This window comes from Perna viridis, chromosome 10, assembly GCF_037379345.1.
Source record: "Perna viridis isolate PV_CMFRI_1.1 ecotype Kerala chromosome 10, ASM3737934v1, whole genome shotgun sequence".
Classification (NCBI taxonomy): domain Eukaryota; kingdom Metazoa; phylum Mollusca; class Bivalvia; order Mytilida; family Mytilidae; genus Perna; species Perna viridis.
Window position 1 is genome coordinate 39,358,715 of NC_142454.1, and position 26,234 is coordinate 39,384,948.

The 26,234-nt window shown below is 32.9% G+C and overlaps 1 protein-coding gene across 1 annotated transcript in view; it reads left to right on the forward strand.

Moving 5' to 3' along the window:
* The window catches only part of LOC148605708 (uncharacterized), a 53,565-nt gene extending 34,098 nt beyond the window's left edge, over positions 1–19,467 (forward strand). Inside the window, exons 4-9 of the mRNA XM_088547610.1 lie at positions 5,833–6,205; positions 14,739–14,961; positions 15,472–15,695; positions 16,079–16,203; positions 16,917–17,054; positions 17,528–19,467. Coding sequence (XP_088403736.1) covers positions 5,833–6,205; positions 14,739–14,961; positions 15,472–15,695; positions 16,079–16,203; positions 16,917–17,054; positions 17,528–17,717 — 1,273 coding nt within the window. The 3' untranslated portion in view covers positions 17,718–19,467. The remainder of the gene's footprint in view (positions 1–5,832; positions 6,206–14,738; positions 14,962–15,471; positions 15,696–16,078; positions 16,204–16,916; positions 17,055–17,527) is intronic.
* Positions 19,468–26,234: the final 6,767 nt, after the last annotated feature.

Genomic DNA, 26,234 nt, shown 5'->3' on the forward strand with positions numbered 1-26,234 from the left:
TCGCTGTGATTATTTGTATTAGTCAGGTGCAATTGACTTCTCTATTTATGTTTAGTGCCGTAAGTACTATTAAAGCGTTTGGATGAATTAGAGCTACATTTGTTTAAATGATTTTACATCACAAATTCTTAACGTATCGTAAACACCTGCTTTTAAATATTACATAATTGATTATATTTTTTATGAATGAATGTGAATGAAAAAAAATCGAGAGATTTTTATGAATGAAATTGTGCAATATGTGTGTAAAAGTTCGATTTACTTGTAAACATAATTACCATAAGGCGATCGTGGGTGTGTTCAATGGCTATGTTGTAATGAGATTTATCCGAATTGCGTCATTATACAAAAAAAGCTGAATATTTGTTTTTCATATGTTTTAAATAAGAATAAGTGCAAATTAAGTAAACGTAGAAAGGACGTTCACAATCTATGATTTGTTTGTATCAGACCCCTTAAGACCTCTCTTCTGATCAATCGAACTATAGAAAGGTGACAGTATCGTCAGATAGAACTGCAGTCTAAAAATAGCGATTCTGTGACAACCCCTTTTCAAACTCAATACAAATCAGGTCCCAGACGACATAAACAAACATGCTGTATATGGAAGCATAATTTATCAGTAAGTCGGTTTTTATCTCCTTTCTACATTAATTTTCGCTAAACTCTAGACGTCTGCGCAACTTACTTGCCGAAGTGTTACAAGACAATATTTTATTAAACATGTTTCTAGACCGATTCTTTAAAATGATGCAATGCACGATGTAACAGTTGTCTATACATTACCTTGAGAAATTAAATGGTGTACATTGAAAATACTAGGTTGTATTGAATTAACATAAAACCGTTGTAAAACGCAAAATGATGCAATATTTGTAAAATGTCGATTCATGTAAATTATTATCATTGTTGAATTATATAATCCTTTTTCCCGTTACTGAGTTACAGGTTCAAAGAACCTTTTTCCTGCAAAGGGAGATACCTCGCACGCCAGTTATCAATAATTTTTAAAATGAATGTATAAATGTTAAGATAAAACATATTTAATATAATATAAACTGAAAGTAAACATACCAATGTTATACCAACTTACGTTGTCACATCTTTTATATGTTATTTCCTAATCAATTTGACCAATTCAGGAAAAGGGAGCTTTTTGGCTATGGTTTAAAAAAAAGTAAAGTCAAAATGAGGATATTGTAAAAAAGTGCAATTTTTTTCCTTGAACTAAAATTCTGAAATCAGACCCGGATTTATTATAATTTTAAGCTGTTTAAAATGCTCAAGCACTTCAACTAACTGTAAGAGTTTTGTTGACTTTTCCATTAGTGTCACCGTGACCTTGTCACCTTAAGTATTGGCTATCATTTTGTTGTCGTTTTACTAATGTACGTAAATCTATGTAGCTTCGTTGTCATTTGATGGAATCATGATTAAGCAGCCTTTTATTATGTCTCAAACTAAATTCATGTAGAGTGTAAATGTCAGTCCCATGAAAGTTTTATTTAAAATGGAAGTGCCCATTCAAAATTTATGAATGCTATTCCGATGTAGAGATAAATAGTCGGCAACAAAATTCTCAAGTTGCCAACTCCTACGAAACAGGGGTGAAATATAAAGCCTTAATATAAACAGTTCGGAACATACGTCATCTTGTCTGTTCTTGAGTATTGGGAGTGGTGAATGTTACTACATTAATAGCATTGCAGGGGCGGATTAAGAGATTTTGAAAAGGGTATTATTTGCTCTTGCGTGCCTAAACAGCAATAGGATGATCCCAGCATATAGGAATCAGTTTTAGATTGAGCACCTGAATGGTGGCGAGAGGGGCAGTGCGGCAGTATAATTTATGGACCATGATATTTGTATATTATATTTTTGCCTATATTGATTGAAGTAAACGATTTAGAAAATGATTTATTGAAGTTCAAGAAATACGAGCAATTTGTTTTTATTGTGACAGTTCATGAAAGACCTGTTTTTATAACGCACGTGCATGTGAGCAAAATGATCATAATCTTGTGCATATGAAACACTGTCTCGTGCTAGTACAATACTGCACGTAGTCTACTTCTATAATTAGGGAAGTATAAAACAACTTTGCGTAAGAAATACTTTTGGTCATCACCTAAAATTCATTTTATTCACTTCATTCATATACGCTGGATATTTTAGTAGTCATTGTGTTATTATATAATTTAAGGCTCTTTGTAATGCGAAGTACGTGCAATAGTGCGGGACATCACAGAAAAAAACACGTCATAAAATACTACATAAAACTGGTATGATTCAGGATTATTACGTCATTAGTGCGGTTTCCGCATCACTGCTAATGATGTGAAATGTTTTAACTATTATGGCATTACCCAAGAGACATCTTTATGAACATCTTTTAAGGCTACGAAAAACTACAATGTTGACTTGCTTTCATCACTTAGCTTCGAAAGCGTAATGCACGTAACTGAACTTACTATGACTTGAGTACTCGTACTCCGAACGTTACTACAACAACCGTAAGCCCTTTATGTACAAAGTAATGAAACATATGTGCATCTTTGAAATGAAACGCGAGTATGCTCCTTGAAACTTCTTGTAATTTAGATACAAATTTCATTTAAAAAGACTCATTTGAAACTGCGACATGTACCGGTGTACATATGTTATCTACTCAATTTGAACAAGTGCTATCTTTCAATAAAGAACGCATTTTCTCGCTTTGTCAGTCTTAAATCTGATTTAGATTTTAATTGTTTAAAAAACGTCGGATTGTACACTTCATGATGAAATCGTATTCACATTTTGAAGAACTTTTCGTTGAGTTTCCGTCGATGAATAGAAGACGAATCAGGCTATAGTACTCACTCGCAACAACTGGTAGGACATATTATACAAAGGCAAAATGTTGCTAAAGCCTTTTAAAACTATTGACAAAAAAAAGAAAGAAGCTAGTGAAAATTAATGGTAGAATATTAATCTTTAAAAAAATCAAGCGTATTTTATATATTAAATTTAAAGTACTAGTTAACTTAAAGATTTTAATTATATTTCCTTTTAGTAAATTATAATGTTTGACCTTCAGACTAGAAAATGACCTCTACAATGTCGCGCGCTTTCGTCATAGCCATACTTGTTATATAATTGGTTATTGTGATTGCATCATCATAGCATGGGAACCCCCTTCTTCATAGGTAAGCCATAAGAATATTTCACTTAACACAAATTGAAATGGATAATTCGATGCATGTTTTTCGAAAGGAATTCAACAGTTTGTATGTAAATATACATTTGATATTTATGACAGTGACAGATATGTAATTTAGTAAATACCGTTCATTCATTCACTTCACACGATTGTTAATGGAAAATTATGCTTTGATCAATATTGTCTACTTCACATATGTTTCTACTTTTTTCATTTTGTCGACAAATTTTCGAGTGTGTAACGTTTGAATTTTAAATCACAGCTTTAGTATTGTCTGGTTCGAAGCGCAAAGGTGACGAATTCCTCGAGGAGATGAATTAAATAGCTTCTTTCCTTTTTTTATTAACAACTAAATAACAAAGCATATATTTGGATTTAGACAATGGTGTATTGTGCATGACAACGGAAGTCAGTCGTAGGATGGACTTTTCAACTCTGTTATTTACGATTATTCTCCCATTTAGCTATATCTCAATGAAAGTCGTAATTAATTTTAATAACGTTTTTGCTATTACGTAAGATAGTCGCATCTTATCTAATTCAATCATTCAGTTTCATTCCATTCTAGACAAAATACGATTATTGCACTTGTGCATTGCATTCTCCGTGTGCACAAATGTTTTGACGATCAAAAAATTATTAATTCGAGATAAAACACCAAGGTCGAAGCTGTTTTATGTATATGTTATTAAATTGTATCAGTGCAGAACCTACATCAGTTTCCCACAAAAATAATCGAAGTGATGGATTGTTGTAGATTTCACAGCTGTTATTGCATGGTGACATTTGTCGGTGATGACCACGTGATTACCCCTATGTAGACTCGTCACTTATAACATTGAAATCGTCACGTGATGCTTAGGACAATTAATAATGCTTGCATTGGGGGGAGGGGGTTGTTTTTGATTTGTTATTATGCTCAATCGCGTATTCATAAGTACAGTTATCTAAATATCCTTTTAGTTAGTTATGGAATATGAATGACTTTTCTCCTTATAGAAAAACTTGCTTCTTTTAGCACGTGCCCAGATAAATGAAAAACATTCTAGATTAGTCCAAAGGGCTCAATGCAGACATCGGATTAAAACTCCTCTCCCAAGGGGGTTGTTAACGGTATTCTTACGTAATGTTCCAATGTCTACGTGCACTGCATCACAAAAATTCGCCGTTTTCACACATTTCAATGAACTTTTTTTAACATTTTCAACCTGTTGCGAAGTGACAATTATGTCTCGAAGTACGTTGACATTTTGTTAGGTATGAGAAAATACCACCGACGTGCATAGATACGCACATCGCCGTTTGCTATGATTGTTTCGCATGCAAGTATAGGTGTCCAATGACACTTCAAGAACGTGTACAATGGTACATTAATGACACCATTACTTAGCATTGTATGTATACATTTCATTCATATTAAAAGTACATTTACTGGATAAGATCAAAGCACTGAGCTCCAGAAAGATGGTATTTGAAATAGTGAGAATTATGTAAGTCGTTTTGAAGATCATAGATTTCCAGTGATGAAAACGATTTTTACAAAATTAGCCTATGTTTAATCGATTTGAAATGTAATCTTTTCTTTTACGCATATTGATCTTATATAGGTTAAATTCCTAATATTTTTTAACGTTTTATTATTTTACTTTAAGTATCATCGTTGTTGCTGTAAACTACTATTTATGGCAATATGTACAAGTCATTTGTATATTGTAATGCTATGTAACTGAGCGATTATTTTGACATCGGATAAACCTAAAATAAGTATACAAGTACTTAGTCTATATACAGTATAAGTAAACATATGCTAAATCATTGATTTTTTTCATCTTGTTTGTCATGTTTGGAACTGCAGATTCCAATTTTGTCTTAATTAATGATTATTGTGTGGGGTTAGTTGCATATATTAATGTATGATAAACTTGGAATATGAATATAACAGATTTTAAATTAAGGTGAAAAGAGTGCAAACGTGCATATACAATTCCGTTGAATTGTCGTAGATTTGAAACAGAGCTGTTAGGGTGGGATGTAGCATCGACGTTATGTAGGAGAACAATTACAAACAATTTGTCTTAATAAATTCCTGTATTCATCTTCAAAGCATTCAAAATTATATATTTAATGGAAGAGGGGTCAATCGCTAAAAAATATGGAATATAGACACATTCGTTGAATCAAAGATGAGATATAGCAGCGATAGTTCTGATTGTTATTTCTCGGTGTGATTTAGAAACTTCATGTACTAATGTATAAATTGGCATTGTCCAGCTTCCCAACTCTGCCAATTTTTTTAATGCACAAATGATAAGGCTTGATGAACTTCATTTATCAGAGGTTCTTATCTGACAAAGAACAATTTTGCCCTGGAAAACCCGATTTTTCTGTCTTCGAAGATATGCATTTAGGATGAGTTTGGTTTCATGAAAACTTATATTTGCTCGTGGTCTCTTTAAAGTTTTATTTTATTGTTGACTGCAAATTAAATGCAAAAAGATAGCCTTGTAAGAATGGAATTTAAGAACTTCCAGTCGATTGTAAATAAAAGTTATCAAGTATTACCTTCGGGACTTTTTCTCATAAAATGACGTCAGCAAATACAAATTTTTGACTTTCTTTTCTAATTACAGGAACGGTGACGGTTCAACTCCGAAGTATTCCCAAGACGATTTAGTAATTTCTTATGGAGCATATAATTCTCTGAGTAACTTGTGCACAAAGTGTAGTAATCGTGACTGTCAGAGGGACTTTGTTGAGAAAAATATAACTCACAGTCTTCAATTGCAACGAACGAACTTAGATAACAGCACGTGTTTGGATTTAGTAAATTTAAAACTTTTCCGGACAAACCCTAAAATGTTACGGTTTGTAGGACGTGGGTGTTTACTTATATTATTTGTGTTTTTTTCTTGTCTTGGATTATTATATGGGGCATCAACGAAAAAAACAAAAGACATTATTGACAATCAGGTAGAATTGGGAGGACCAACTAGCTTTCATGCGGTAAGTTTTTTTAAGTTTTCTTTTCCATCTTATTTTTATGTTTTTAGCATGGTTGAATTCCACCTATTTTCATGTAAATATCTATAACCATCAATTGTAATTCCAAAACATATTTTTTGTTTGTATCAGTACACGTGCATACACGACATTTTAGTTCATGGCCATGCAATGATGACACTCATTAAGATTTTTTTCATTTTTTTTTACTTTGACATATATAAAATTAATTGAATATGACATAACCGTATCTTCTCCTCACCAGCTTGCTTTTTGAATGTTTCACGTGTCTCCTATGGTCACACTGCACAGGTGGTATCTGTTAATTATTCAATCAATCGTATACCAAGGTAGCTCATTATAACCAGTAGCATTAGAGATTTACTTATTTTCAGACATTATTCAGATGTTTTCGTTGTTTTCGTTGTTGTTTTTGTTGTTGTTTTTTGTTTTTTGTTTTGTTTTGTTTTTTTTTTTTTTTGTTTGTTTGTTTGTTTTTTTTTTTTTGGGGGGGGGGGGGTCAAATAAATGTTACCATTTTACGCAAAAAAAACAAACCCAAATCATCGATTTTTAAACTCTATAATTAGACATTTTGCTATTTCTATGTTCAATATCTTAAAAAAAGTCTGGGTATTAGCACCAGCAAATGTGGGGGGAAAATGGGAAAAAAAATGAATTATTTTCGTACAAGCTGGTGTTTACTTGGCTTTGTTTCATTGTTTTTTTTCTTATTCCTTAAAAATCCTCAAAACGTTTCAGCATTTGAAAGAGTAATTACTTCGTGTAGCTATGCAACTCTAGCAAGAATTTGCTAATTGGTGGTTTGGTAATTTGTATACAATAGTAACTTATATTTCTAATTTGGCCTTGTTGTTCTTTTGGGGTTGGGGGATTCAGGGGGTTAACGCCACAAAAAATGTTTCCATGGCTGCTGAAACAAATATTTGACATTATTTCATTAATGTGTTAAAAAGGAAAAACTTGATTAAAAAGTGAGAATATATATCATAATGTCAGTTACAAGCAAAAAAACATGCACGTGATGAACTATTTTCTCTGTTTTTCAATGGTGAACTCTTGACTCTTTCATTCATTTCTTTAAGGTTTGTTTGCAGAATTCGGCTTTTTCTCCGCACCCCTGTAACATTGATACATTTTTAGGGGATGAGTACTATTATTTCAATGGTTTTGCTAAGTAGTGCATAATCCTTTCTACATTGGTCGTATCACAGCTTTGTGGTTTATGAATTAATGAAGATCTAACTACAAACATCTAGTTGGCTAAACTTATATATGCTATTAAGATATTACTTAAACTCCATGTATAATCTTAAACGAAAGATTTAAATCATGATTACTTAATGAAACACTTCATCTGAAATGTCGATTTCGTTATAAGAAGATTAACTTCTCGGTTAGAAAAGGGCCATTAGATCTGAGGCCGAATTTGTGAAAAACGTAAGAAATGCACCACCCTATGCACGTGCATCTTGCTTTTATAGGTTAATAGCAAAACAAGTTCATTCGTAAACCCTATGCAAGAATATAGCAGGTGATGACACTCCTAAATGCATAAGAGTTGTGGATATTTTTATTTCTAAAATGCATTCAACACATCTAGGAAAAACAGATAAATGTGCCTGCAATGTGCTATGAGTAATATAAGGATTGTGTCATGGTGTTCATTTATTTTGATTTTCAACAATCGTATAAAGCGGAGGCTACGCAATTTAAGCGCCACTGTACTAAAGAATCTGCTTGACTCTTGCATGTATGTGTACCTATGACTTTGAATAGTATATCAGATCCTAGATACACAGTTTCAAGATAGAGTTTTTATTCTATGTGATATATTTTGTTGAATTTCAGTCTCGAAAATTACTAGATGAAAGTTGGAGTTTCTAAGTAGATACGACTTATTTGTCTTATAATTGATCCAGAAAAAACAATGGTTTTTTTGTATACATTGAAACTAATATTCCGATTTAGAATATATAATTTTATTTCAATGCTTTTGGTGGTCCAATTGGCAATTCCTATTAAAACTTTTCTCAAACAATGTGCTTCTTGTATCATGTTAATGTAACGCCGAATTAATGAGACAAAATGCATTGTGTAAAAAGTACATTTTGTACCGTAAGGTTGTAATTAGTGAGACGTCGTACAGAGACAAACATGAAACATTGAATTATATTTCGGATTATTTACTGGTAGCCTGATCTCCCCTGATAGTCTGGGTCGTAAATATTCAGTTTTTAGCTGCCAATACAATCTATTTATTCATTTGTTTCAGGTTTTTTTTATCTATGAGATATCAATCGTCAGATTTCACCATTCGAGAAGAAATTGGCAGATTAAAGTCTTTGATAAATGCGCCAAAGTTTTTCGTCTTTTTGAATAAACGCACATTGATAACTGTAACACCGCCTCTTCGGCTCACCTAAGAAATAAATACAATTTTTAATCTGTGGACTATTAAACGTTTAACCTAAAGCCAATGCGCATTCAACAGAATAAGTCGGTGGTCTAGTGGTAACATGCTCGCTTCAAAGGCGGATGGTTTCGGAACGTTCTCAGACCGTGGTCGTTGCTTTTCCTTTTAGGATTTAGATTGATGACTGGTTTGAGGTCAAAATAATGTATTCGAGTGTGATAGCATGCCTACCGTTGCTTCTGTGAGCTAGCACATTAAAATAATCTGGCTCGACTTGTCGACTAGCACAGAGCAGGGTCTGCTCGATTGATCAAACGTTCTCGTAATGAAATGCATGTCATACCTATCTACCAGAGAACGTTCAACTACACATACAATCATTGAGCATTTATCAATCAATCTTCTAAAATGTGTTTGCGATCTGTTTTACATATTATGTATGGATGTATTTCCCATGAATGGTCCTAAAAGACTATTTTTAACGTTTAAATTACATAATTTATTGCGTTCTTATTTGTTTATCATAAATTTTATCGAGCATGCATTAGAATGATTTTTTAGTTATTTTCTTTTCGTAAATTTTCCAATCCCAACCACCATGTAAGTGAATTGTAAAATATAATTATTAAAAGCGTAAATATGCAAGAATCTTCATCAATTCATCAAGCCCGCTAGTAATTTTGCGGCATTATAGAAAGATAATAATAGATTCTTATTTTCTAAGTACGGCTTGCTTGTTAATTTGTATTTTCTTTGCCTAGTGCACATAGTATTTTAATCGCTAACATGATGTTTTTGATAAAGAGAGGATCGCTCACAATAGCACACCAAATGGATACCTGCCCTTTTTTTATCTTGTATACGTCTATTAACACAGCATGGATTAGATGAATAGTGTTTATGCATTAATTGCTACGAACATTACTCTTTGTTTAAAGAGTCATAAACATTTTATATCAATAATTAGTTAAGTGCTCCACTCTCTTTCTGTCAAATATCGCAGCTTGTTTACTTGGAAGATGCCAAGCTTGCAACAAAAATAACAGACCTTCAGTTATCTTGTAAGGGCAGTAGTTCGTCAGCATATTCGTTCTTCTATTGGTTTGAAATGATCGATGATTCTGATACTTACCCTACCGGTGCATCTGGTCCATGCTCCCAGTTTTAGTGGAGTCCGAGTTGCTCATCTACTTTTGTTATTTTGTTTTTTGTTTTTTTTTGTTTGTGTCTGTTTTCCATGTCTGGTCTTTGTCTCTGTATTATAATCTTTTGATTTCCGCTAGAATCTTAGTTCCCTTGATTACTCTTCAATAGTTTGCTTTTTACCCTGAGTTTGAACCAAAATGAATGTTGAGTCCATTGACTCATTTAGAGCCTACTATCTCAAAGGACACACTCACACACATAATGAATCAAATTTGCAAATGTCTATACAGGATTAGAATTCAGTTTGACGTATAGATTATCCTCAAGATAGGAGTGGTATATATCAATGGTTAACTTCAATACGAGCTGTAGAGAGTATGTTAAAATCTCAATCTAACAAAAGAGAATGGAAAAGTAATTGAAATCAGGAATTCTTTGAAACTGAAAGAAGATACAGGACAAATAAATCTTATACCACCGACCGTTTTTTTAAAAAGTCGCGTGCGTATCAATTCACTGGCTTAGAATAGAAGACTAAAAGAAAATAATGTACAATCATAATCCAATCTGTGATTCTATGTACTTTTAACAAATATTTCTGTGTATCCCTTGCATGTTAGAAGTCTTTAATCCCTTGTTATTGCAAGCAGTATCTGTGCATATTAAGCGCAGTGCACCAGAACCCATTTGTTATGGAAGGTATTTCAATTAAACTAGCAAGAGATGTGTTGTTGCACGAAATGATTTTAATAAAGATGTCTACAGGCTATTTAATTTTACAATTTTATCGTTCTTTCATCAATATGATAATGATGTTGCAAAACTACTGAACATGGTTTTTCATTCATGATTCACAGCAGATTAGATGCAGTGATTGAATTTCATATTATATACAACATCTTAATGCTCCATGCTCAACCGTTTGTAGCAGTATGTATTTAAACGTCTAATATTTCGCTTCTTTTCAGTTGTAACAAATCATTTTTGGTAATTTAAATGTTTCACACAATGTTCGTTTTCACAATTTATCCTCTTGTTGAATTTTCTCATTTAAACAATTAAAATATTTGAACATTTTTTTTTCTTACTGTGTTGACATTGAAGCAGTTTTCTACTAAATATTAAGCTCTTATTTTAATCGCAATTTTGGACGATTTCGGTTAAAAGGAATCGTAACGCAATTCTATATAAATGCGGATATACAGGTTTTGAAATGCATGTATAGTAAGCATGTATCTAACTTCATTAAGTATTTAAAGATGAAAATGATCATTCTCTAATAAAAAAAAAAACTTATTTGAAGATCGACAAGTGCAAATAAATCGTTCTTTCATCCAATCATTTAAAAATATCCCTCTTGTCATAAGGACTGTAATTTATCATTCAGCGATTACTCCGACGCATGGTGCACCACTTGCGGTTTTTATCAAGGTCGGTTTAACCTTGCAAAGGAATGTCCTTAAGAACTAGCGAAGACATGTTTATAATTCCGGAAGGGACAGCGAATGATTATGTATTCTTTGTAAATGATTGTTTGTTTTATACATGTGTATTTATAATATCCGAAAACTAGGTTGCGGCAAAAGTAATTCTAAAAATACTGGAACGAATGCATTTCCTGTTTCAAGGTTTTAGCTGAACTATTTTTTCGGTTAAATGATGTTTGTACATGTGGTTCCCACTTGTTGTAAAATGAGGATTAAGAAAGTGGTGAAAATGAAAATGTTTAGATAATGATTTGAATCTACCGGGTTTTTTTTCATTGGGTCATTTTTTGTTGTTGTTTTTACTTCTCGTTAATTTCTTTCTTGTTTTCTCTTTTTTGTCTTAGGAACAATACTAAGAACATTATATTGCTCAACCACAATTGTTATTATTTTCGACCTATTTATTTTGTTTTCATCACGATGATAATTTCAATTGTCCCTCCCACTTCTTTTTCTTGAAATTTTATAGGTAACTGACCCTTTCTAATTTAGTGATATCCTTGTACGTGATATTTCAACAAAGGAAGTTATTTTAAATTTCAAAGTTCAAGTTATATGTACCGCTGGTTTAACCGTTTTCGGTTCCCTCGTTCAATGGGTGAACTCTGCGGTTTCAACTCGGCTTTATCTCTATACAATTGAATTGAACAATTTGTTAGCTATTATATAATGCATGTCGAGAGGGCCTACTTCAGCTTGAAAGCACTGATTCTGTAGTAGTGTATAAATCATAGTTATGCATGCGTATATACATGCATTCAGGAAGAGCAGAACCCCACCCAACAATTGCTGAGCTCAGGTGTAAATTTTAATTACCTCTCTTTTCTATTTATACCAGAAATTCTTACCCCACCCCTCCTCCCCAGGCAACATGAAATGAAGCAAACAACAAACAAACAAACAAAAATTTATCCTCTGACACCGAGCTACTGGTTGTACTGAGGTTTGCTAAAAAAAATTCTGAAAATAAACGAAATCTTTTTTTTTTTGGCTTGTGTACTACATGTATGTTTACAATTTCTTTTCCTGACATTACTTCTATTAAAAGAAACAAAGTCGACGTATTTTTTTCTTAAATTGCAGGGCAAAATGCGCTGTAAACAGCTAGTGCAAATAATTCGTTCCAAATCGAGATCGCCCAACACGAATTAAAAGTTGAAAAAAAACACATCTATTTGTCACTGAATCTATAGATAAAAATAGCTAAATCTGTGTTAGAATTACATCTTAACAATACATTGTATCTTCTGTCATGCCGACACAGTAACGCATTTCATATGAAACAGTTTAAACTAAGCATACGGAACACTATACGGACGAGTTCAGTGTAAATTGCCATCCATTTTTCATATCTTTTTTCTTTTAATTTGTCGAACTATTTCCTTTAACTTATAACAGGGATATAAGTTTCTAACATTAGACCGAGTAAATTAACGCTATAAATCACATTATATGCAGGTTGTTGTATCATATGTATCCGTGTACCAAGGTCATTGACTTGTGGTTAGTGGTTATTACTATATATGCTATAAACCATGCTTTATTACTTACTACGTAAATTACGATTTTTACAGATAAGGTCAAAATGGAGGGGGGGTGTAAACGTGGTGCCCGGGCGCGAATGGCTGTGCCAAATACTTACATGTAAGGGTCGACAACTTTGAATTTGACCTTCTATGCACATATTTCTTCTGACTTTAGTATTTGTAAGTTAAGGAGGTAGACCTAAAAAAGGGACATAACTCGTGAAATCAGTGATATGTTTGTATCATATGCAATTTCACCAAAGCCTATCAAAGTTTTATTTGAAACTGAATGAAAGCAATCCAAGTTACTTTGATGTTAACATGACATAAATGTAAAATGCAGAATACAAACGTTCCATTGATTTGTAAGAGATGTGTCCCTTACCCTAAGTCTACCCCCTTAAGTTGTATGACAGCGACAAATGGAGTAATATAAGTACTTAAGATTTGTTAATTTAGCTATCCAAACACATTAGTGCCAAATTTCGCGGGTCACCAAAATTTACCTACGATTTATTGCGGCCGACCAGCCTCAGTAATCAGCCTTCAAGTTTTGCATTCTGGATAAACTACATTGAAGCATGTCTAGACCGAATCCCTTTCGGATTTTATAATTGGTTTTTCGTTTAAACAGGTGTTCTGTTTACCAAGGCTCAAAATACATTCAAACTAAAATAATGGATGTTTAAAAGTGTCTGCCCTCTAATACGTTTTCGGATATATCAGGGTTCGGTTTAGGCAGGTTTAACTGTACTTGGAACTGCTACAGTAAAAATACCCTCCTACAATGCTAGTACTTTTATTTTACTCCCACTATATACAATGTTTATTCCCTAAGACCCCTTTACTGTTGTAATAAATAGCATTGCATAAATGCATTCATCTGCCTTGGATTACTATGTCTGGCAGATCTTCTTCAACTTGGAGGTATGAAAGTTATGCAAGATGTCTGTAAACAATTACGTAACAGGAATGCTTAGTAAATCTGATGTTCATTCACTCGCTTGGCGCAAATTATTTAAATATTTACACAGAGTTATTTCCCCATTGATCTCTTGTAGGAATGTCAATCTACCTCTTTCATATCTGCGATTTTTCATCTTGATTATCATTTTCAATTCAATTGGGGATGGTTGCATATTTTATATCGTAAAAAAATAAAAAGCACGAAATATTCCGAGAATGCTCGTATGTCTGTTCACGCTGTTGTTAAATGTATCGAAGCATTAATAATCAAATCTCAAAATTTGGACAGTTGCTGTGGTTTACGTGCTGTAGTTTGAAAGCAGAAATATTGAAACAATGTGATTTCATTTTGCTTCAAAGCTTCTTTCTTTATTTGTTTTGTTATAAAAGAAAACGATTTGAATTGTTGGCCGTTCTTTGTTATTTACAGATAAATTACCACAAAACGTTGTATATAACATACCAGGTGAAGATTATATCCATGCGGTTGTAAACGGAGGTTAATAAATAGGTTATCGAAATATCTAACACAATGAGGATATCCGGGTAAAATTCAGATTGTAAGAGATATATTCTTTACTTCGCAGTCATTTTGTGTGTCTTGACGTCTGCAACCTTGACCAATAATGATGTTTTTATTAATCTTAGAGATTTGTTTGTGGGGGGATGGCTAAAATCAAATTTGTAATAAAAAGGCGGGACGATGCTGTATGGTTTAAAATAAAATCCAGCATGAACAATTTGGGTAATTCTAAGACTGGCTGGAGTAAAAGATAAAGATTTACTGTAAAAAAAATTATTGATTCTAATTAATTACTTTGACGAACATCTTCATCATCCAAAATGTTAAACCTGTAACGAGCTTGCCTTGGTATGATATTGAACATTGACTAATAACATCTAAACGCCTTTCTGAGTATCTTTCTCTTTTCAGATTTTGTTTTGTATTAATATAAATTTTATTTCATTTGCAGGGAAGTCACATGACCCATAGGGTGTCACTAGATGAATTCAGAGCATTATCCAGAAAAGCCAAAAATTACCGCGATATTTATAGAATTTTCTTCAAAAATAAACAGGCGACTGATGAGGAAGTGGACAAATTTTTGACAATGAAATCTTTTGAAGGTGGATTAAAAAAACAAGAAAGAGATTATTATGATGATACTAATGATATAGATGCCGATATAGAAAAAGGTATTACATGTACAGGTGGAAGTTTGGGGTAGCAATTGTCTGTGTACATGCGCAGACCTTTAACCGTTTCCAGTTTACTACATATCACTTGTCCAGTTTATAGGTGTTTATAAGCTTTGGGATATCGAGTATACCCTCTACGCAGGATATTCCACCAGCGAAACAAAACATTGGAATTACAAAATGAAAAACATCACAGTCATGTTTCCAATGGCTGTAAGCTAAATGAGATATCCCCTACCTAAATGTGAGGACTGAAATGCAAATGATCGTGCACTGGCACTATACTCTGAAACATTTAGAAGTTTGGCAAACAAACTAATCGGAATAAAAAAAAATTGAAAACAATCTCCGTAAGTTCATTTGCTGTCCTCTGTATTCAAATTTTTGTTCTAAAAAGGCGGATAAGAAAAACATATGTTTAATACCAATAAAAAAAGAACGACTTTTAAATTTCTCGGTTTTTGCGTCAATTCTTAATATCATCAATTCATATTTTTTTCTTTTAAGTTGCCGATGAAGCATATTTGCACTATTTATCCGTCAAAGAACACCCATTAGGAAGCTGTAGTAAGCCTACTCCAGAACTTCAACATATACCACCGGATGGAAATAAAATTTATTTCCCAGAATACACAATTCTTCATCGATGTCGGAATGTCAGTGGCTGTTGCTGGAATTCGGCTCAAGAATGTGCTGAAAAAGAGATAGAAATAGTTGCCCTATCATTTTTAGTAAGTATCTTTATTAATGAGGACTTTTTTTCTTCCTTGATTGTCAAAGTTGTCTTTTATCGTATTTTTTTTTTAATTTGACGGGCGTTCAATTTATAGAAGCAGAATATGCATACACTACCGATGAATATGGTCATTACTCCTAGGTTTGGCTGTGAGTTGCTCATTTGGTAGTTTCCTGTGTGGTTTTATTCTTTGTTTGTTGTGTCTTTGTTTTATTCTGACATGTGAATCTCTTTTTCGATGAACAAGTATAGGGTATCAATAAAGAAAACTTCTTGATTATGAAGAGTTTTCCCCCCTTATTACAACCGAAAGCATTGATTAATGCATGAAACAAAGACGGTGATAACAAATTAATGAGTATTGTGTTGTCTTTTCAGATAGCAGAAATAGATCATACTAGATATGGTAAAGAAGTTTACATACCTGAAGATAACAAAGTTGAGATCAAGTTCTTCAAAAATGTAACAAAATGTGAATGTAAAGATCTGAAAATGTTACCAAGGTACCCGTCTTCTTTAAACTTGTGTATGTGCTTCGAATCATGCAAATAAATATCGACGATCATTATTTTGTTTTACACAATAATTTCATGCCACTTAACAAGACTTGATTTCTTGTCAGCGATTTTTTCCCCACGTAGTCGGTATAATTTCGCGTTTTACACTCTGACCGTTAAGACGCTCTTCCATGGAAACGTAAGTCACCTAATCGCAATTCTTTTTCCCGATTGGCCGAATACTGATAACTTAGTGGCGTTCGAATAAACTGTATGGAAAATTAAAATTGCATGCCGTATGTGTTGTTTCCTGAATGAAATTAGAAAATTATCAGCAAACTTTACTGCCTCGGCTATCTTTATTTTTAAAGATAGTACTTGTTTTATTTTAAGGTGATAGTTGTGGCATATAGTGTTCTTTTTACTTTTTTGTTCTTAAACATTAAAAATAAATACATCTGCCAAAAATATATTTATAAACAAAACAGAACCAAAAAAAATGTCAAAAGGGTTTTTTTTGTAAACAGCTTAGATAATTCGCCATAGTCTATAGTTTGAAGTGTTTTTATTTTCTTGGTTTCGCTTTTTTTTTTTTTTTTGTTAAAAGCATGTGATAGTTTGTAAAATACAGCTGCAATCTTCTTCCATCTTTTGCAATCTCCATTTTCGTTCGTAATTTATGCTACCTTTTGCATTATCCATTTGTTTTCACTTTTCAGATGTGACAAAGAATGTCCGTTTCCGTTTGTAAAGAAACGCCACCACACGGAATGTGTATGTGATTGTCTGGATCATAATTCCTTGAAATGTTTAGAAATCAAATACGGGTTAGAACAGTTACCGGACAAAGATTTAAGGTACTATTTAAAACATCTTTTGGACATGAACATTTCCTTTTTCAGTTTCCTTAATGTACGTTTTTTTTATCTGTTGCAGTTTATTTCTTCAAGTCGTGTCTGTAACCTAGAATTCTGACAACATCAAGAAATATGTGTTGTTACCTATAGTGCGAAAGCATTTAGGTTCCCTTAATAAAAATTCATAAGCTTGGCATTTAGAACAAAATGTGTATATAGCGGAACCAGGATAAGAGTTCCAGGGGTAGCAAGTTCTAGCAACCCCAATCTTTTGTTAGAAATTTGTATTAGTTTTGCGAGTAAAATGGCAAACATGAGAAAATTTTCAAAAAAGTATATTCCTAATTAAAATACAAGATGGGACTTCTTCTTTATCTTTCTTGTTCTGCCCCTGTCTGTTTTTTTATTGTCAAATAATTAATTGTCTTTTCATTATTACAACAATCAATTAATTTGTTATGTTCGATTTTCAGATGCATAAAAGAGGGCAGATGCATGAAACCAAAGTGTGATACTGGAGAACTTGTAATGAAAAAGGGTTACTGTCCAGGAGCTCCTAACGCAAAATTACGTTTGTACCAGAGATCAAAACGAGATTTAAGAAAAAGGAGGTGGAGACAAATAATTTCACAGACTAATCAGATGCAAAGAAAGAATAGATAGTACTTTTCACCAGACTTTGAATGTTGTCTACCTCAGATACGTGCCATACATGTACATCTCCATTACCACCTCGTCACGTGATTGCTTTACACATCCGGGGCCTTAACCTTGCCACATGATTTCATTTGCCCAATTTCATGCACATCTTGTAGCTGTCAAGACGAGAATGAAGTCTTTTAAAGTGAATTTAATGAATTAAGATTCAAAAACTATCTTTTTTCTCAATTACAGTATATCAGAGTTTGATGTTGGCTAGTTTTAAGCTGTTAAAATGAAGGGAAATGCTTTTCGTATACCCTCCTGACATTACATTGATTGAAAAGTCGAATTTCGTGCTTTCATCCGAATACAAACCGTTCTTTTCATCATTTGGGACATTTTCCGTTGATATTTTGTCAGAATCTCTCCACAAATTTCATATATTTTCCATTCATTAGAACGATATATCAGGTGTATGTTGAATTGGCATTACATAAATCATATTTAAACATTCTTTATACATGAGAATCTCACAAGTCATGTCAATCATTTATGTACATGTATTTGATTCAAGAGGAATTTTTGTCTTTGAAAACAAGGAGTTCAGTGTATATTAAGTTTGAACAAAAAAAACGCTTTTCAAATTGTCAACTTTACGATTGCAAATGGTATGATTAATCAAGTGGACGAAATGTATGTACTTTATATTAAACTTACTCGTTATATTGAGTAGTTAATGCCAGTAGTATGAGTTCGCTCTCAGGAAAATATTTGGTACTGTATAAGATTGGATTACACAAGCATTTTTAAACATTTTGACCCTGGGGTCATTTAGTCTATATATGAGAGGTCATTGACTGACCAATGCGGTATCCGTTCTATTTTTATACAGTGAAACCTGTCCCAACAGAACAAATTTTGTACCAATTAAATATTGTCAGTCAACGCGATTTTTTAAAGCATGAGAAATGAAATAAAGTGACTTTCAAAGATGTCTGATTTATGCCAGATTTTTTGTTCATACTGAGTTCGGTTTACACAGGTTTTACTGTACACATAACTGAACAATTAATACTCTTTTTAGACTTTATAGTTTTAAGTACTAGTTTTGCCAAAGGTCGGGTAAAGATCAAAGTTTATTTAGCATTTAAACTTAAGTGTTGCGCAAAGAGCATTCCAGTTAATGTTTTGTTCTGATCAAACGTGATATTAGTTTTGTATTGGGAACAACAATAAGTTATGTATTGGAAGAAGACGTTGTGGACGCTTCCATTTTGCTTACTTGCAATTTTGAAATAATTCTATATTTACATCTTCCTTGCCAGACACTTAGTGTTGCAAACAAGATTGACCAGTAATTTAATTTTACTCAGGACTAGGTACAAATAAACAACATTCTTTTTGTGGTATTTTTTCAGTGTTTATAAAATTGCCCGATTCTTCTATGGACTAGTATTTAACATTGAAGTATGCTGTGCTTCCAAGTCTTAATTTTCTATTTATGATGTATAGTGATTATACTTGTCTTACTTTACGATTTTGAAGGGGAGCATTCATTGGTTTAAATTTTCCGATGACGTCGATTTTAAGGGGAGGTATCATTGATTTAAATTTTCTTGTGACGTCATGTGTCATGTGTATTACTTGATTTGTAAAATGTCCATTATTTATTACAATTTGTATTTTAGAAAAATCAACAACATAACATTTTGTTAGACTGTGAATTAATTATATTCACATATTGTTGAAATAATAAACATTATTTATTAAGTTTCGTTTGTACAATTTTTTGTAGAAGTCAATATGAGATTTTATGGACCTGAGAAAACTGAAATGGCTGAACGTCAAGGTTAATATTGAATCCTTTGGACAATATGTTGCACTAATCAACGCGCATCTGATTAAGACATCCTTTTTATTTGATATTAACACTGTCTCGTTTATTAGGGTCTACATATAAACTAACAGTCACTATATTCATAAGAAGTTTCTGACGTGACCTTATTGCATGACTTTTGATGTACCCTGGTTCTCAACCCGGCATGAGAAGAATTGGGATTGATATTACATACGGTGAGGGCATAACCTTTTGTAGGTTTAAACTGGTCTGGAGCTGGTATGTCATTCATTGTGTTCCATAAAATAGTGTAGTTTTAACAAAGGATTCAGACTTTTTTAACTGATTTTCAGGTGTGTTTAATTGTGTAATATTTTTCCACACTGACCAGTTATAAAAGGGGATGGTTGTTAACCCCCGCGCATTTTTTTGCGCCTGTCCCAAATCAGGAATTTCTGGCCTCTGTGTGTATTGTTTCGTTTTCACTTACAGTTTATCGTTATATTGCTGCAGTATATAAGTGCAAGAGTAATCAATAGAACCAAGATTCTAGCGGAAATCAAACGAATGTAATCCAGGAACAAAGACCAGGTATGAAAAACAGACAAACGCAACAAAAAACTTAAGTAACCAAATAATTAATACATACTAAGTAACAAAAGTAAATGATCATCTCGGACTCCTCTAAAAACAGGGAGCACGGACCAGGTGCATTTATTTCGCCTAACCTGTGTATAATTTTTTTTCTTCCTAACTTTGTGCGGGAGGGGGGGGCAGCTGCAGCCTGCCCTGAGGTATGCAGGTTTCCTCGTCGATCTTGATCGGACATTTTTCATCCCGGTAGATGTTGTTTCTTTGACATATTCACCATTTTCATTCTCGTTTTCTATTCACAAAAATATTACTGCTAACACAATGCCGGTTTGAATTAGTGTTGACAATATGACGTAGAAAAAGGAAATTTATATGGTGAAACGCAACAAATACACCATTTTATAACCACTATAAAATCAGTAAATACTTACACGGATTTAACCACATTTACACCTGGCCTCCTTTTTGAAAAAAAAACTCGCCTCCCACTTACTTCCCCTTCCTGGTCCACATTCCAGAGTCACCATCACGTCTTGTATACCGATTCAAACAAGTATAACAGTTCTGCTAAAATACAATTTACTCTGATGTATGCTTTGAATATTACTTGATCCAAACGCTTTTTAAAAGGGTCTAATGCAATTTACTAGGATTTACTTATTTGTCAGCATAGTAATTATGGTTTACAAGTGAAACGACTAACAAGCAAACCGGAAGTAGAATAAATGGAACAGCGTCAATTTTCATTTAGGGAAATACTAGAATTCACGATACAAAACAAAACTATGTAGTTATGGAGCCCGTAGAAAGTCAAATATAAAGATTGGGTTATAAGATAGCCATGATGAAAACTTAGGCATGCATTTCCTAAAATAACAGGGTCAGACATATGTACCAAAAATGGTGTAATGATACAAAAAAGACATAATTAAAAAAACACAATACAAAAGATAAAAAAAATGTAAAATCCTTTGTTTCTGATGGGGGATGGCAGTTTTGTAAAGAGTTATCAAGAAAACCAAGATTAGAGCGAAAATCAAGTAAGTATAATCCAAGGATAAAGACCAGACAAGGAAAACAGAAACTATCAACAAAAAAAAGAAGCAAAAGTAAATGAGCAACTCGGACTCCGGGGTAGACGAACGGGAAAGGAAAATCATGAAACAGAAAACAAATCGGATACTCTATAACGATCCACGAGTTCATGATGACGATCATAAAACTTCTGTAGTGATGTCTTCAGTTTTGTAGCAACATAGGTCTGTTCTACAAGCCTAGTTGTAAGAAGTCTTGCACGGTACAAAGTCCGCGTAGTTACGGCAATCTATGGCATAACGTATGAGTTGTAATAAGAAAACTCCATACGCAGGTCTTTAAGACATCCATTTTTTCTACCTTCACTTACATCCGCATGTACGTATAGCGCTAAACTTACCGATTAAGTTTCGTCAAAATGAGAATGAGAAGAAAGTGCGCTTACAAGTGAAGTGGATATGACAAATGGATGACATTCAGAATAAAACATATAATCCTGAACAAACAAATTGATAAGTTATACTCAAGTATGGAAATGTATTTTTGGTTAAATTGTACACGTATTGTAGATTCATTTATCTGTAGGAGATGGTCTTGTATAGAACCGAAGTAGAACAAAGAGGGTTAACTCAATATTAAAAGCCCGTAACTGTTCAATGGTTCTTCTCTCTTTTTGCAATTATTTTACACTTTAATAAATACAAGTGTGTTTAGAAAGGACACACTGAAATACTGCCATGCTACCATGTCAATTATATCAAACTACCATAAAATCAAGAAAAAATACTGGCACTGTTACTTTTCATAATGCTATCCATTTGTCTTTTTCTCTTCAGTGAATTACATTAATTTCTTTACTTGTTTTCTTTCCTGAACTCTGACCTTTGCCTCAAGTAAAATAAAGTGTAATTTTTTGTCAAACCAGTGCAATCATTCACATATTATATACATACATAATTTCTCGTCTTCCGTTTCCCTTAAAGACAGCTTCCACCTCTTCACATAGACTTTTTAATTTATATCTAGTCGAACATATTTTAAGTCACTTTCCGAGGGGATAAAATGCGACAGGCAGTCTTCTTTTTTTCATAGATAAAACTTGACAAAGTATAATCCACACACCTATTGGTATCGACTGGTTACATAGCACTATTAAATGGTGGTCACTTCTTAAGACAGTTTTAGCTATATCTCTTTCCTTTACCGAAAAATTCTACAAGAACGATTCATCAGAACAAACAAATTGTTTGGGAGCCTTATCTTATACTACTGAAGAAAAAGGCAAACGTCCAATATTTGATTGAGAACTACAAAATTTCAACTTTGTGTTGTTCCAACCAAGGTTCCACAGGGAGCACATTTACTATCATTTGATAACGTGACATAATGTGAACCATGATGGTCTCTCTTTATTAAGTTATTAACTGTTCTAAAAATATATGTTTTCAATAAAAAACAATCACCCGTTCAGTAGTTGTAATAAACGAAATTAAACGCTTCAAAATAAATACAGAAAAAAGTGTCGATTATTGTATATAATTCTAGCCACATACGCTGATTATTTAATAAGTACGAACAGCACGCGGAATGTCTGAATATTTCCCCGATTCCAACGAGAAAGAGTAATCAAGGGAACCAAGATTCTGGGGAAAATTTTAAAAAATGTAATTCAGGAATACAGACAAGGAAATCAGACACACAACAAAGAACATAAAATAACCAAAATAACACGTACAAAGAAATAAAAGTAAATGAGCAATTCAGACATCACTAAAAACTGGAAGCATAGACCAGGTGCACTGGTAGGGTACATCCGCCAAAAATGCCTTTATGTATATTATAATGTTAATCGCCTTTGTCTGGTATCTATTTCTACATATGAAGTAGGAAACCATACACGACGTTTAAAAAAGAGTTTGTTTGTTCATTATGTACATGAGTTGAATTCGATTTCTTTTGATTTATTATTTCGCGAAAACGGCGTTTTTGATATTAGTGTACTTTTGGATATAACTTTTTACCAGAATCATCTCCTTCTTCTGCATAATAGATGGTAAAGTAGTGGATAATTTGAAGATGTGACTCTCAGCTACGTAGAATCTTCAGATAAATAAAAACTTTTGTTTATTTTCTTCGGTTCCAATTCTTCAATACGGGGGGGACTACATTTTCATTTGGTTTTTGGTTGGGAATTCGGATATTACGCCAACACATTTTGAACTTGGATTTATTTTTCTACATTGTTTATAGTATTGTCTTTACATGTATACAGACTGTACATATCATAGCTATTTGATATCATTCTGTATCGTGAGATCTTTCTCACGGCAACATACTTAAGTACTTCTCCGTCTAAGAATCGGACAAAATGTATACATAAGGTGTGGCACATGAAGGAAAAAAACGCGGAAATTTTATTGCATTAACCAATTAATTATATCTGAAAACCACCAGGAATAACCATCGAAGTGTTTGTAAATTTTGCCTTTTTAAGATATTGATAGGTCAAATTTAGTTGAATGCACTATGAAAAAAATGGCGGGGAAATTTTCCCGCACTTTTTCCTTGTATAAGCAGTAAAACAATGTCTACGTCACAGAAACTTCAGGATAAATTTGAATTATAAATTAACTTTTCAGCCGTTTTCTAGATGCATTGAAGATATTTAAAAAAAAAAAGACTAAATTGAGAAATATGAATGGTCACCCATTGCCTGAATCTTACACAGAATGGTACTTAATAATATTATATTTGTGCGTTCCTTCGCATAAAACTTTTTCCGACTGCAATTGCAATTACGCCGCCTGTGCACTTTTGTGAGGTATTTCTCGTGTGTTCACTTCACGCGAGTTTCCATGAACTTGACCAACTCAGACTTCGCGATGTTGAAATAAAGGAACATCTTATTGAGTGAGACCTTTCTCATTAATCAATATTGATAATTTAGTATATTATTTATTTCATTTTTGACTTTCTCATTAATCAATATTGACAATTTACTTTGGTACTTTCATTTTTGACCATGTTATTCAGGCCCTGTTGTATTGTTACTCTATTTTTGTATTTTCTTTTTATAAATGAGCACGTAAAATTTCATTGTTTGACAGAAACGAATAGCTCAATTTCCTATTGAAATTTTAATATGAGACACACAACCTGATATAGTTTAATGATACTAAATGATGGTTGATAAAAGAACAAAAATGTTGATTTTATTGTTTCTCCTACATTTCTTAAAATATTAATGAAACATGATGATATCGAGGTCTGTTGGGTTATTTGTATGCACATTTTGTATTTTTCATTTCATTATGCTGAAATCTGAATTCAACACTTGAAAAATGGGTACTTTTTCTTTGTGTACATGAATTCAATTCAATTTCTTTTGATTTAGTTGTGGGGATCTGCTACACTGGTTCAAAAATTATCTTTCCGGGAGGGAACAAAGGGTGGTTCTTAGTGGTGGAAGTTCTGACTGGACATCCGTTAAAGCTGGTGTTCCGCAGGGCTCCATATCAGGTTCCTTGCTGTTTTGTTATTTATTAATGATATTGTAAAAGATATTAATGCCAGTGTTAAACTGTTTGCAGATGACACGAGCATTTATATAATAGTAGACAATCCAGCAATCACCGCCGACATTCTAAATAGAGATCTTGAGAAGATTCATAACTTGTCAAATAAGTGGTTAGTAAAATTTAACCCGCAAAAGACGGAATCAATGACCACATCCCATTAAACCGTTAAGCCAGTACATCCGCCTATTTCTATGAATGGCCATAACATTCAAGAGGTTGCTTCTCATAAACACCTGGGCATTTATTTTTCAAGTAATGGTTCTTGGCATGATCACATTGAATATATTGTTAAGAAAGCTTTTATGAAGGTAAATGTTTTGCGTAAGGTGTGTTTTGTCCTTGACAGATATGTATTGGAGAAAATGTACTTTTCTTATATCAGACCTATCCTTGAATATGGTGACGTCATTTGGCAAAACCACACCCAATATCTAGTTAACAAGTTAGAGGGTGTTCTGTTAGAAGCTATGCGCATCATCACGGGAGGTACAAAATTAACGTCTTTAGAAAAACTTTATCAAGATTCGGGTTGGGAGACACTTTCGTCTAGGAGAGACAAACACAGACTTATTTTGTTGTATAAGATTATAAACAAGGAATCCCCGAGTTATTTATGTGACCTTGTTCCTAGTTCAGTTGGTGATCGACAAGGTCACTTCACTCTTCAAGTTTATAACTTTGTTAATTTTCGTACACGCACAAACTTGTACTCTGAATACTTTCTGCCCTCTACTATCCGCCTGTGGAATAGTTTGCCATTGGAAACACGAATGTCTGGTTCATTAAGCATATTTAAGAGAACACTAGAGACAAATAAAAATACATATCTAAAATATTACTATACAGGGACAAGGCAAGGACAGATTCTACATGCAAGGCTTCGCATGAACAGCAGCTTCCTTAACGAACAGACTCTCCAAACTGTTCATGTGGTCATATCATTTTCTTTCTCAGTGTCATAAGTATGACCAGCCTCGTACTTTAACTTTAAATACACTGAATTATCCTATAGATATAAACTTGTTATTGTATGGGTCAGATATTCTAACATTTGATGAAAATATTTATGTATTTAAACTTGTTCAAAAATACATTGTTCAGAGTAAACGCTTCTGTTGAACTGCATTTCAATACTCCTTTCATTCTTCCCAACATGATTACATATATAATTATTATTTTTTTTTAATTTAAATTCTCTTCATTATCAATATATATAATACATTACATAGTAGTACATGTACATGATGTTTCTTGTTTCCTAAGCATGCTTGTTGTATGTTTAAATGTATAAATTGTCAGTATTGATAAGGAGACGGATTAATAAAAGCTTAGTGCTTGTTTCCGAATCCTATTTCTCAAACTTTGATTGATCTATTTTATACATGTGATTGATATTAATAAATAAGATATGTTTAAACTAAATCGTGCGATAAAAAACAAAAAATTACTTCAAGATTTCAAAAGAAATAAAACATGAACCTACTAATACAATAC